Genomic DNA, 13310 nt, shown 5'->3' with positions numbered 1-13310 from the left:
GAAACCCACAGTGCCTTCCTTGAGTAACCCAGTAACATGTTAGGAGGTCAAATCACCAGGAAGAACTGACTGACTCTGCTCTAAGATGATGACTATGCTTCCAACTACCTCTGTGTTTCATCCCAACATCACAAAAGTGCATCTCTCTTACCTGGCAGGTTCTCTGAGTGGTTTTTCCACAGGCTCTGGTGCTGGCTGAGGTTGTGGTTCTTTCACTGTGGCGGAGGTGGAGGACTCAGATCTCAAAGCCTTTTTGGCCATCTGAGAAAGGAAAAATACCATCAAGAAAAGGAAGTCACAGAATTTCACTAACTCTCTGCTTCTTTTACCATGAACATATTCAATACGCAAGCACATTTCACTTACAAACCCAATTTAGGCATAGACAATAGGAGGACATAAAAAGGGAGAGAACTTAAAGAATTGTCTCAGATTTCTTTCTTTTTTCCTTCCACACACAATGGCTCATAGTTTTCTATACTAAAGGAGAACTCAATCTGAGTGGTGCTAAAAGGATCTTGATGTTGCAAGAATTCCAGACAGTTATTTTGGACAACAAATTAAGTGATTTTACTTTGTGTCTCCTCTTCTATCCTTTCTAATCTAGTTTCTGAATTCCCACATAGACCTTTGGGGTCACATGCAAAAGCCAGACTTTTGGTTTTCTTTGACACTTAGGATGACCAGTGTTTCCAAGCCCCACCGTGAGGAGGTAGGGCTCTGCGTCATCCAGGTGACTCTCCAGGAAGCGCAGCATCTTCTGCTGGAAGGTCTCATAGGAGAAGTTCTGGATCACAGGGTGGGCCAGGTTCTTTTCACGGATAATGTTTAGGAGGTCATTTCTCAGCTTCTACACAAAGGACCAATAGTTGAAATATGAGAAAGGAAAACTCCAGTAAAGATTCAGTGATGATGAGTTAAGATAGCACTATCAGAACTTCCTCAGTACCATCAATGAATAGCACTGAGGGAAAAGGAAGCTTACCACAGTGAAGAACAGGTCAAAAATTACTGACCAGTCACAGTTGGTTAACTATGTAGCTATACAAAAGGGGGGGGAAAAGATGAAGAACTTAGGATCTAAAGTATTTTTCTACTTTTACATATAAAGATTTTTAAACTTTCAAAAAAGAAAACCGAAACAGGTAAAAACTCCGTATGTACTAATATAAAAAGATCTCCAAGATACATTAAGTGAAAATAGCAATTTAATGGTCAAGTATGTAGAATACGCTCACATATGTATATTGGAAGAACAGGAAGACTGAATATATGTGTACGTCTGTACATACACACATGCACACTTATTTGCCTGCATATGCACAGAATCTCTAAAGGAGAAAAAAGCATTGGTTGCCTCTAAGGAGAGGAATGAGATAGCCAAGTCAGAGATGATAGAATTTTCACTAAGCTATTTTGTTGTATTTATAAATGTTGTATTATATACATATATTAGCTTTTCAAAAATAAAATTTATATTTATATATAAAAAAAAAGAGCAGTGTACCAGCAGAGTTTTTGACACCAGAAAACAGAGGCACTGAGTCCTCAGTAAGGCAGATTCTCAAGTCTGCAGGATCAGCATTAAATTCAGATGTGTTAGTACCGGTGCTGAGCACTAGAGTTTTGTCACACACCTGGCAGAAATGGGCAAGTAAATGATTTCTGTAAGTTTTTCACATTTTTGAAAAGCCATTCTAACAGTAAATTAGCCTAGATATAAAAGACATGTTCAAGGTACTGAATATTCATATTCCTGACAGAGAACCCTTTCCCTGTTTCCCCACAAAAAGCAATGAGCTGGATATAGGTAATGGAAGCAAAAGTATATCAAATTTACCTGAGTTGTAGGGTCCTTGGACATATGTTTTTTCAAAATTTTTGAAGCCTTTTCAAATTCTTTGTTTTTGATACAAATAATGACTGCCTAAAAAAGGAGGAAAATTTTTAACTGTTGTAATAATGAAAGATATAATCAGAATATCAAATATCAAAATAAGCTCCACTGAAAAGTAAAAGGGAGTCTTATATACCCAAGAACTTTTTCACATTCTATTAAATTCCTGTTTAAAAACTAACAATTATTGTTCAACCATATGAACAACCATACACTCTCCTTCAGCATGTAAGGTACTAGATTTTCAATATTCACTTCAGTTCAGTCGCTCAGTCGTGTCCGACTCTTTGCAACCCCATGGACCACAGCACGCCAGGCCTCCCTGTCCATCACCAACTCCTGGAGTTTACCCAGACTCATGTCCATCGAGTCGGTGATGCCATCCAGTCATCTCATCCTCTGTCGTCTCCTTCTCCTCTTGCCCTCAATCTTTCCTAGCATCAGGGTCTTTTCAAATGAGTCAGCTCTTCACATCAGGTGGCCAAAGTACTGAAGTTTCAGCTTCAACATCTGTCCTTCCAATGAACACTCAGGACTGATCTCCTTTATGATGGACTGGTTGGACCTCCTTGCAGTCCAAGGAACTCTCAAGGGTCTTCTCCAACACCACAGTTCAAAAGCATCAATTCTTCAGCGCTCAGCTCTCTTTATAGTCAAATTCTCACATCCATACATAACTACTGGAAAAACCATAGCCTTGACTAGACGGACCTTTATTGGCAAAGTAATGTTTCTGCTTTTTAATATGCTATTGAGGTTGGTCATAACTTTTCTTCCAAGGAGTAAGCGTCTTTTAATTTCATGGCTGCAATCACCATCTGCAGTGATTTTGGAGCCCAAAAAAATAAAGTCAGCCACTGTTTGAACTGTTTCCCTATCTATTGCCATAAAGTGATGGGACCAGATGCCATGAGCTTATTTTCTGAATGTTGAGCTTTAAACCAACTTTTTCACTCTCCTCTTTCACTTTCATCAAGAGGCTTTTTAGTTCTTCTGCACTTTCTGCCATAAGAGTGCTGTTGTCTGCATATCTGAGGCTATTGATATTTCTCCCGGCAATCTTAATTCCAGCTTGTGCTTCATCCAGCTCAGCATTTCTCATGATGTACTCTGCATATAAGTTAAATAAGCAGGGTGACAACATACAGCCTTGATGTACTCCTTTCCTGATATGGAACCAGTCTGTTGTTCCATATCCAGTTCTAACTGTTGCTTCCTGACCTGCATACAGATTTCTCAAGGGGCAAGTCAGGTGGTTTGGTATTCCCATCTCTTTCAGAATTTTCCACAGTTTATTGTGATCCACACAGTCAAAGGCTTTGGCATAGTCAATAAAGCAGAAATAGTTGTTTTTCTGGAACTCTCTTGCTTTTTCGATGATCCAGCGAATGTTGGCAATTTGATCTCTGGTTCCTCTGCCTTTTCTAAAACCAGCTTGAATATCTGGAAGTTCACGGTTCACGTATTGCTGAAGCCTGGCTTGGAGAATTTTGAGCATTACTTTACTAGTATGTGAGATGAGTGCAATTGTGCGGTAGTTTGAGCATCCTTTGGCATTGCCTTTCTTTGGGATTGGAATGAAAACTGACCTTTTCCAGTCCTATGGCCACTGCTGAGTTTTCCAAATTTGTTGGCATATTGAGTGCAGCACTTTCACAGCATCATCTTTTAGGATTTGAACTAGCTCAACTGGAATTCCATCACCTCCACTAATTCAATATTACATTGGAATTAAAAAAAAAAAAGCTGATACAGCAGAATATGATCTACTGGATTACAGACCATTTACTCAATCTGAATAGGGCCTCCTATGGAAAGGCAAAATGGACAGGAGTCATTCCAGGCCCCCGGAACAGTTGGTTTTGTTTTTTTGGTATGCACAAGCTTTGATGTAATGGGGGAATGAGAGGAGGATATACTGGGGGGCGGAGAGCGGGGGAGGGACTTGCTGATCAGAGTTCCACCAGTGGAACTCAGGCCAGTTCAGTAGAACCAGCACAGCCTCTCATACTATAAACCCCAGGGGGCTAACTCCACAAGCAGCAAAGAAAACAGGAAAAAATTCTACATAGGATGAGAAGGTCTCCTCAGCCACAGAGAAAAAGGAGAGTCCTTCAGTCAAGAAACCTATGTTCTATGTTCCTAGAGCACACACACAGAGGGCAAATAACAGTGACTGAAAATTAAAAAGGATATTTAAAAACTTATGTGCACATTTTTTTTTTTTTTTGATGAGGAAAGCCATGAAAAAATCTGTACCACCTGGAGTTATCTAATAGGATAAAGTAGCGAATTTAAATCCAGTGTCAAAGAAACATACCTCACACACACAAAAAAGGGAAGGAAAATGGTCCACAGATATTTTCAGTTCTTCACAGGGAAGAGTTTAAGGAGATACATACAGGACAAGGGAAGGGAATTCAGAAAATACAAATTTCTGGTGCTTCTGTCCTCAACAGGCTGAGCACAACCATACAGGGCAAAGGAAACTGGTGTCACACACTTCTGAATAGCAGTTACAACACTAAGTTCTGGCTGCCAGCGGGGGGATGAAGTAAGTCTTTTCATTTTAATCAGATCATCATATTCACTTTTACATCATTATCAGCAGAAAAACTATACTAAGACTATACTTACTTTTTTGAAGAATACAAAGGTTTTACCTTTTATAAATCATTTAGGTCCTATTATGTTTTAACTCTTTTTGGGCATACTGTTCTAAACACGTGTCGACTCCTGCGGCCACCACAGTGATGCCAGAGAGCCAAGGATCTGATAAACCTCCCTTGTGCTGCACTCTGCTGCCACCTCTTTCCCGCCCCAACCCCTCATCTTTTCACCGTTTCATCTCTTCAGAATGTCATATAAATGGCATCATATAAATGGAGTCACTCAGCTTAATTTTTAAAGGATATAGCCTTGAGTTTGGCTTCTTCCCCTTAGTGTAGTGCCCTTGAGACCTGTGTCTTTCCCTTAGTATGATAATGCCCTTGAGATGCCTTTCTGCAGCCCCATCAGCAATGTGTGAAGATTCCAGTTGCTCCATATTCACACTCACACTTACTAGTGTTAGAGGAGTTTTAAAGTTCAGCCATTCTAATAGGTATGTGCCAGAATTTCCCCACTGACTAAATGGTGAACCTCTTTTCATGTTATTTGCCAACAGTATATTCTCTTTAGTTGTTTTGTTTGGGCTGTTTGTTTTCTTGTTCATTTTGAGAGGTCTTTAGATATCTTGGATACAAATTCTTTGTCAGGTATGTGATTTGCGAATATTTTCTCCCACTCCATAGCTTGTCTTTTCATTCTCTGAACAGTGTTTTTCTCAAGTTTTAATTTTGATGAAGTCTACTTCATGCTCTTGTGGAGCATGCTTTTACTGTCATATCTAGAAGCTTTTTGCCTTAAGTCCAGGACATAGTTTTTTGGGGTTTTTTTTCCCCATGTTTTCTTCTAACAGTTTTATTGCTTTACATTTAGATTATGATCCACTTTAAATCGATTTTTGTATGAGTTTTAGGTCAAGGTTCATTTATTTTTGCATATGGACATCCAGTTGTTTTAATTCCATTTATTGAAGACTATCCTTTTTCCACTGAAATACCTTCACATTAAAAATATATATATATTTATTTGGCTGCATCAGGTCTTAGCTGTGGCATGCAGGATCTTTCAGTTGCAGAATGTGGGATCCAGTTCCCCGACCAGGGATCGAACTCAGGCCCCCTGCACTGCGAGTGCAGAGTCCCAGCCACTGGACCACCAGGGAAGTTCACCTTCACATTTTTTTGTTAAAAATTGATGAGTCATGTTTGTATGGGTCTCTTTCTGGACTCTATCTTCTGTTCCACTCATCTGTCTATAGTCATGAACATTGTAGCTTTATAGTAATTCTTAAAATCGGGTGCGAGTCCTCCAGCTTTGTTCTTCTTTTACAGAACTGTCGTGTTTAGTGGGTTTTTTTACCTTACCATATGTCTTCTAGAATCAGTCTGTATCTAACAGAAAATCCTGCGGAGGCTGTGGTTAGAAGTATAGTAAATCCATAGATCTGTTGGAGAGAATTGACATCTTAACTATATTAAGTCTTCTAATCCACAAACAGGGTATTTCTTTCCATTTACTAGGTTGTGATTTCTTCATTAGCATTTTGTAATTTTTCCACATACAGATCCTACATTTTTTAAAAAATTTATTTGTTTTTGGCTGGCTGGGTCTTCGTTGCTGTGCATGGGCTTTCTTTAGCTGTAGTAAGTGGGGACCACTCTCTGGTTGCAGTGTTCAGGCTTCTCCTTGCAGTGGCTTCTCCGGTTGCAGAGCATGGGCACAGGCTTCAGCAGTTGTGGCACATGGGTTTAGTTGGCAGGCAGCATGTGGGATCTTCCTGGACCCAGATCAAACCATGTCTCCTGCATTGGCAGGCAGATTCTTAACCAGTGAACACAAGGGAAGTCCCACCTACATATTTTATTATTAGATTTATACCTAAGTATTTTTCTCTTCTTCTTTGTAAGTATTATAAATGATACTGTTTTGATCATTTCATTTCACTGCTAGCATTTCACTGATTTTGTGTGTTGATCTTATATCCTGCAGTCTGGCTAAACTATTTATTATATAGCTTTTTTATATATTCCATGGAATTTTCTATATGGATAGCCATGTGACTTGAAAAAAGGGACAGTTTTATTCCTTCTTTTCCAATCTATTATTTTTCTTAACTGCAGTGGCTAGGTCTTCTAGTATGATGTAGAACGTAAGTGAGAACAGACAGCTTTCCCTCATTTTGGATCTTAGGGTCAAAGCATTCCGTTCTTCACCATTAACTATGATGTTCCCTGTAGGTTTTTTGTAGATGTCTTTTGTCAGGTTGAGTAAGTTTCCTTCTGTTCCTAGTTTTGTCTGTGTTTTTACCATGAACTAACGTTGAATTTTGTCAAACGCATTTTCTGCTTCAATTGATATGATCATATGATTCTTTCTTTGGACTAGCAGGGTAAAGTACATTCACTGATTTTCAAATATTGAACCAGCCTTGCATTCCTGGGCTTTAGTTTCCCCATTCTGCCACATACTAACTGTATCTGCATCCAGGACTAAGCATCAGAGTAGACAAAAAAAAAAAAGTGGAATCATTTCAAGTTCTGGGAATCACAGCTCCACTGCTGAATTCTCTTCCTTTGGTTTGAGGTGCCTGCTCTCCTGCCGCTGTAATCATTACTCTGTCACTGCTGCCACCAGTGAAATACTGCCTGGGTGCTACGATAGAGAGGGAGGGAAAAAGGAAGAAAAAAGCCCCCTGAGATTTCTTCCACCCTCTCTGACCCTTAGCCGATCCCCTTTCCCGCCCTTCAGACCAGAGAGAGCCTCTCTTGGCGTTATTTCTGTTCACACCTGGAGTGTACTTCCAGTTTCAGAATCCTTCAAGTCCAGGCCTGGTGATACTAGAAAGGGGAAAAATGGTCATCTACCCATCAGCAGTTTGGTAGACCTTCATACTCTGGTCTTCTCCATTTGCTTACTGCCCTTTACATTTCTGTGTTCTCAGATAGCTGCTCCATTCATTCTGTCCAAGATTTATACTTGCATTAAGAAAGACAGAAGAGTATGCTTGTCTATCTTTCCTAGAACTGGAATACAGGCCCAACTATGTTTAATTTGTGAAACAAGAAAGGAAATGTGAATGCTTTCAAAATCTAAATTGAAAGCCTACCTCCAAAGTTTGTACTATGAGCTTTAAAAAAAGCTATGCATTAATTTGATTCCCGGTAAGTTTTTGTTTGTTGCTGTTTTTTCTTTTTTTAGGAGATGAAACTTTGCTTTTTGAAAACTTGGAAGTTTTCAAAGATAAGGATAATTTCTGCTCTTATGTATCTGTTAAGGTTCTTTTCATGTAAGCAACAGCAATGGTCTCTGGCTAACTTAAACTAAAGCAAAATTCCAAGCACAGATTTTCAATATAGCTGAGATAGGTTTATGTTGGAGGAAATGCCAGAAAGGACCTAAGAAGAGAAAGCCAAACTCACAGAAGTGAAGAAAGGCTAAAGAAGCAAACTTGGAAAGAAACCTGGATGTTAAGGAAGCACAAATGCTCAAAAACCCTTGGCAAAGCTTTCTGTTTCAAGAAATTTAAATTTTAAGACAGTGTGAGATGCACCAGTCCCTCAAATGGGGTAAGTTCCCCCCCAAAGAAAATCAAGGTGCTATTACCAAAGGTGCACAGCAAAAGCAACACACAAATGCTTCCCCAAGGACATGCCATATATGTTATTCTCCCGTGTTCACAAAAACCTGAGGCCTCTCTCTTTTAGTTATAAAAAGAAAACCAACATAGTCTCAATACCATTATCAGCTTACAGAAGCAGTTCTCAAACTTCTGGTCTCAGGATTCTTTATACTGTTCAATGTTAATGAGGACTCCAAAGAACTTTTGTTTACATGGGTTATATCCACTGATATTTACTGTTATTAGAAATATAAAACATAAAAATTCAAGATATTTATTCACTGAAAAATAACAATAAACTTATTACAGGTTAATATAAATGACATCTTTATGACAACTACTTATTTTCTAAGACAAAGTTTAATGAGAAGGGTGGCATTGTTTTACATTTTTGCAAATCTCCTTAATATCTGGCTTAATAGAAGAAAGATGGTATTCTGCTTCTATATTCATTCTGTTGTGATATGTTGTTTTGGTTGAAGGATATTAAAAAATTACAGCCTCACACAAAGTTGAAAAAGGGAGGATTATTTTAAGAACTCTTTTAGAAAATCGGGATATTCTTCTTTGACTCTGCACCAAACTTTGGCAAGTGAACTTTTTATCATTATCATTATTATTATCATTATCATTATTATATTAAAATGTCATAGTCTAGCTTGCACTTTTAATGGATCTGTTACCCTTGAATGATTTTGCAATACAATTCATTGATCATTTGGAAAATATTGGTTTACTGAGCTATGATCTTCCACGTGTTTGATACATTCATTAAAAATCTTTTCAAAATTAGTTATTAATATTACTATCATATCAGAATTAAGTATTGGAAAGATACCCAGCACATGAATGTAGGTTTTCCAAAATTCTAATTTTCACCTGAAAAGCTTGAATTTTATCTCTGGCAACACATGCTACCAACTGTTTTCATTGACATGACAAGTTCACTCTGCTCTCTTAAGAAAATGACTACCAGATTACCACATCCAAAAAACCAAAATTTGTCAATTATTTCAAATAAAAACGGTGTTCCATTACAAAAGCAGCTAGGTCAGCATGCAGCCCAATCACACAAGTACTTTTCCTGAAGAAAACCATCATGTTTTGGTATGCAATAGAAATGCTTAAGGAAAATTTCTTATTTTGTCAGATGAAATATTGAAAAAACATTTTGTTCAAGGCTTAATAAAATTGTAATTTTTACTGCTTCATGAGATATTCTTAGGTGTATTAATAAAATTAATTAGGCTTAATAAAAATAATTTTTACTGCTTCATCAAAGACATTAACTGAAACTGGCTTTTTTTTTTAAACTGTAAGCATGTGCCAATGAAGAATACAATGACTACTAATACATTTTATTATTGCTTTGGTCATGCTATGACACCAGAAATTTTACCCATCACTGCTTTTGCATCATCAATGTAAATGTCAGTAATGTCAGTGCACTGAAAACCTCAATTAACATTTTGGCATTATTATGAAGATAGTTTTGAACCCTGAAAGGTTCCCAAAGACCTGCAAAGATCCCTGGGCCGCACATGGAGAAGTTCAAACTTAACAAATAACTTATTTGATAAACTTTAAAAAATAAATTTAATAAACTTTAAGATAAATTGCTGTGATACTTTACAAAGCTTAAAAATGCAACAAAAAGCCTCACTGAGCCTAGGCATTCCAAGATATTTTCCTAAAGATGACCATTAACAGATTCTATGACAAAATAAGAAATTTAAAAAATAAATAAATCGAAGAGACAAGTGATACAATATCATTTAATAACTTGGATATTACTATGGTAGCCAGCCTCTAAGATGGCTCCCAGTGATCCCCATCTCCTGCATAGTCCCATTCCATATACTAATCCAGTTGGTCAGGTCTATGTGAACAAGAGCACATGGCAGAAGTGGTAAGTCACTTCTGAGATTAGTTTATAAAAGACTACAGCTTTCTCTTCCCTTCGATCACTACTGCTCTAGGGGCAGCAAGCTACTGTGCTCTTAAGTAGTCCTAAGGAGAGACAAGGACCTGAAGTCTTCGAGCCAACAGCCAGCAAGAAAGTGAGTCCTGCCAACAACCAGCCAGTGGAGTCAGCACAGAAGCAGACTCATCAGCCCCGGAAAACTCCGATAACTGCAGCCGTAGCAGGCAGCCTGACTATGATCTCACGAGAGACCTCCAGTTAGAAACACAGCTAAATCACTACCAGATTCCTGACCCTTGGAAACTGAGAGACAGTATTTATTTTTTTAAGCTGCTAAAGTTTTGGCTTACTTTGTTACACAGCAGTAAACAGTAATATAGTAACAAGAGATCTGGCACCTGGTGGAAAACGAAAAAGCAGAAGGGAGTCAACATAAGAAAATGGTTGACTGTTTTAAGGGAATCTAGATTTTGCTAACAAATTTTTCCTAATGAAGCGTCCACACAAGAGATCTATGAACTTAAATAATAAACATGCAGCTGAAGATGAAAGCCCACAGGCTCTTCTAGAAGACAGAACTAGAGCCCTTGGGTTCTGGAAGTTGCATTTCTGAATTAGCCGGCCACTTAAGAGTGGTTACATGAATTACCCTGAACTGGCACCATTTCTTCCCATTCAAAAGATCCTTAAGCTATTTTCCAAGTAGGCATGGATTTCTCCTCCTTTGCTAATGTCTTTTCTGGCATTTTATCTCCGACACAAACCTGACTCACGGGTACTAAAAATCTATTCTTGTAATCATTCCTCCTTGGAATGGGAATTTTCTCAGCATTCCTTGCAAGACCAAAAGTAGATCCTGCCCCAAGGTCCTTAACTGAATAAATAAAATATCGGCATCCCACAGTTTTTTTTTAACTGTTTTTTTTTTTTTTTTTTTTTTTAACAGGGTGTCTGAGTACCCAGCACACAGTCAAGGGACCAAAAGTCTTCTTTGCTAAGCAAGGTTTTATCTCCTACCTCTCTGCTCTTGAGATCTCATCCTTTTAGGAGGTGCTCTTATCTTTTCTTAACAATTTCCTTACTTTCACCACTAAGACAGTGCTGAGCTATTGTTGTTCAGTCCCCATCTCTGCATCTGCTTCCACACCCCCAGCCTTGGTTATTGGAGAAGAAAAAGATTTTTCTGACTGGTTTCCATGGCCACTTCAATGTTTTAAATATAGATAAGTTCCACTACTCAAAGCTACCTGAACCATGACATAGTTCCAGTCCCAAATTCCTAGACACTCTACAAGCTTTTTTCTTGTCAAGAACGCTCCCTGCGCCAGCCTCCTACCGTTACTGTTTTTCTAACTGGCTGATTATCTCAGCATCTCTGATTCTGTCTGCTCAAAGGGAATGTTCCCTAAGCCTCTCAGTAATTGCATGAAAGAGCACAACGCGGTCCCACATTTTCCAAGGCACCAGCTCTTCTCCTTGGTCTATAATAAACAAGGGTGATGAAATCTTAGGCCAGTTACTTTTAGCACTTTCAACATGCTGCTCTGAATGGTACAACCTCCCAAATGTCATTCTTCAATGCCAACTCACTTCCTGTGTAGTGTGGCCCCTCCTGTCAGGGCCACAAGGAAGACCATCAAAAATCACAAAAGCTGAGCATGTGCCTCAACAGTCCTTTCCAAGACTGGGCTAGGAAGAAGGGTCACCTGATGAAGTAACACCTATGTGTGTGAGTTAATGTGTTTTGAGTGTGCTCACTTGCTCTCTCTCCATCCCTGTCTGCCCTCCGCCCCACACAGGAAACATAAGCACTGATTCCTCAAAGAACTCTGATCTTTGTTAAAAGAAAAAAGAAATTAAAAATAGAGCCTTACAGCCTCCTTGACCAGTTTTCTACTGGATTCGATCACTGCCTCTGTCAGTGTAAATTCCGTTTTAATCATCTCCAGCACATTGATAGCTGATTCCAGTGGTGTGAGCTCAGCTTCCATATCAAAGGAACAGTCTAGGACAAAAAGCACAGTTTTCACTTTAACCTATTTTCTAAACAGCAGAAGAATTATGTCTCTTTCTATATGTGTATATATATAAGAAAACATGCAAATATAGTAAGACTTGTATTTAATTTGTTGATATACTGGCTACAGGCTTACAAACATGTTAAGGGTCCAAATTCAAATCCTTTAATTTCAAGCGACCTTCAGTAATTTTCAGGACAGGTAAAAAATTGTTTTTTTAACACGTGCATATGCATCTTAAATGTCAGAATCAGATACAAACAGTCAGAAACTATAGATCATTTTGCTAAACAGCTGTCAAGATCAATTTAGGAAAAGAAAAAAAAAATGTGCTCATACTTTAAAAACACTCTACTATGGAGGAAAAATGTCCATCTTCACATAATTCAATTTAGATAGCAAAAAGTTGGGGCGAGCAAGAAACAGGTGGGAGGAAATAAACACAGAAAAGCAGCCAAGAGAATACTAAGTGGAGAAAAGTAGAGCCAGAGAATAAACTCCTAGAAGGAAAAAGACCACTGTGACTGAAACATAATAGCCCACCTTAACCCTGAGTCCTTCAGTCCAGGATGTAAGTTTGAAAACAATGTAACCCTAAATAAGTAAGCTAAGAGAAGAACATAAAAAAATTGCCATACCTAAATTTTCCCCTTCTTCAATGCGCGACAGACACTGCATAACCCGCAGCAGCCGAGACACGGTATGCTCCTTCCCCAAGGGCCTGACAAGCAAAGCTGGGAAAGAAGACATCATAGACTCGGCGACCCCCAGCCGCGACACGTGGGGGCGGGGGAGTGCACAGATCCCCTTCCCAGGGGCCCCCAGCCTCCTTCCCCAGGGCCGGCCCTCACCCTGCATGATGTCCCGGATCTGCCTGAAGTCCCCGTACCGGCTACCCCGAAAGGCCCGCAGCGCCTCGTGGAAGTAGAACTTGAGCACCCAGCGGTTGACCGCCTCCTCCAGCCGCGCCTCCCCCGCGCCACGCTCCGCGGCGCCCCCAAGCCCGGGCGCGTGGCGCCCCCGCCGAGCCCGCCCGCCGCTACGGGACGCCCGCCTGCCTGCCGCCCGCCCGCTGCTGTCGCTGCTCCCGCCTCCTCCCGCCATCGCGTCTGATCGCCGCGCGCCCTCCCCGCCCTCCCTGCCGGGACGCTTCCTCGACTGTGACGCCGCTGGGTCACGCACGACGCCCGGGCCGGAAGCGGAGCCCGCCGTCCCGGCTCCCGCGGCCATGATACGGACGGCGTT

The 13310-nt window shown here is 39.9% G+C and overlaps 1 protein-coding gene across 2 annotated transcripts in view; it reads right to left on the bottom strand.

The window, feature by feature from the left end:
- The window catches only part of TERF2 (telomeric repeat binding factor 2), a 22241-nt gene extending 8931 nt beyond the window's left edge, over positions 1-13310 (bottom strand). For both annotated transcript variants that reach the window (XM_043435309.1, XM_043435310.1), the window contains exons 1-6: positions 12917-13310; positions 12704-12799; positions 11922-12052; positions 1841-1927; positions 704-850; positions 152-261 (exon numbers count right to left, since the gene is read on the bottom strand). In XM_043435309.1, coding sequence (XP_043291244.1) covers positions 152-261; positions 704-850; positions 1841-1927; positions 11922-12052; positions 12704-12799; positions 12917-13295 — 950 coding nt within the window. In that variant the 5' untranslated portion in view covers positions 13296-13310. The remainder of the gene's footprint in view (positions 1-151; positions 262-703; positions 851-1840; positions 1928-11921; positions 12053-12703; positions 12800-12916) is intronic.

The sequence above is a fragment of the Cervus canadensis genome, chromosome 18, assembly GCF_019320065.1.
Source record: "Cervus canadensis isolate Bull #8, Minnesota chromosome 18, ASM1932006v1, whole genome shotgun sequence".
In the NCBI taxonomy this organism is placed as follows: Eukaryota; Metazoa; Chordata; class Mammalia; order Artiodactyla; family Cervidae; genus Cervus; species Cervus canadensis.
Note: the sequence above shows the minus strand (reverse complement) of the source record. Positions and strands in the feature narration are given on the sequence as shown.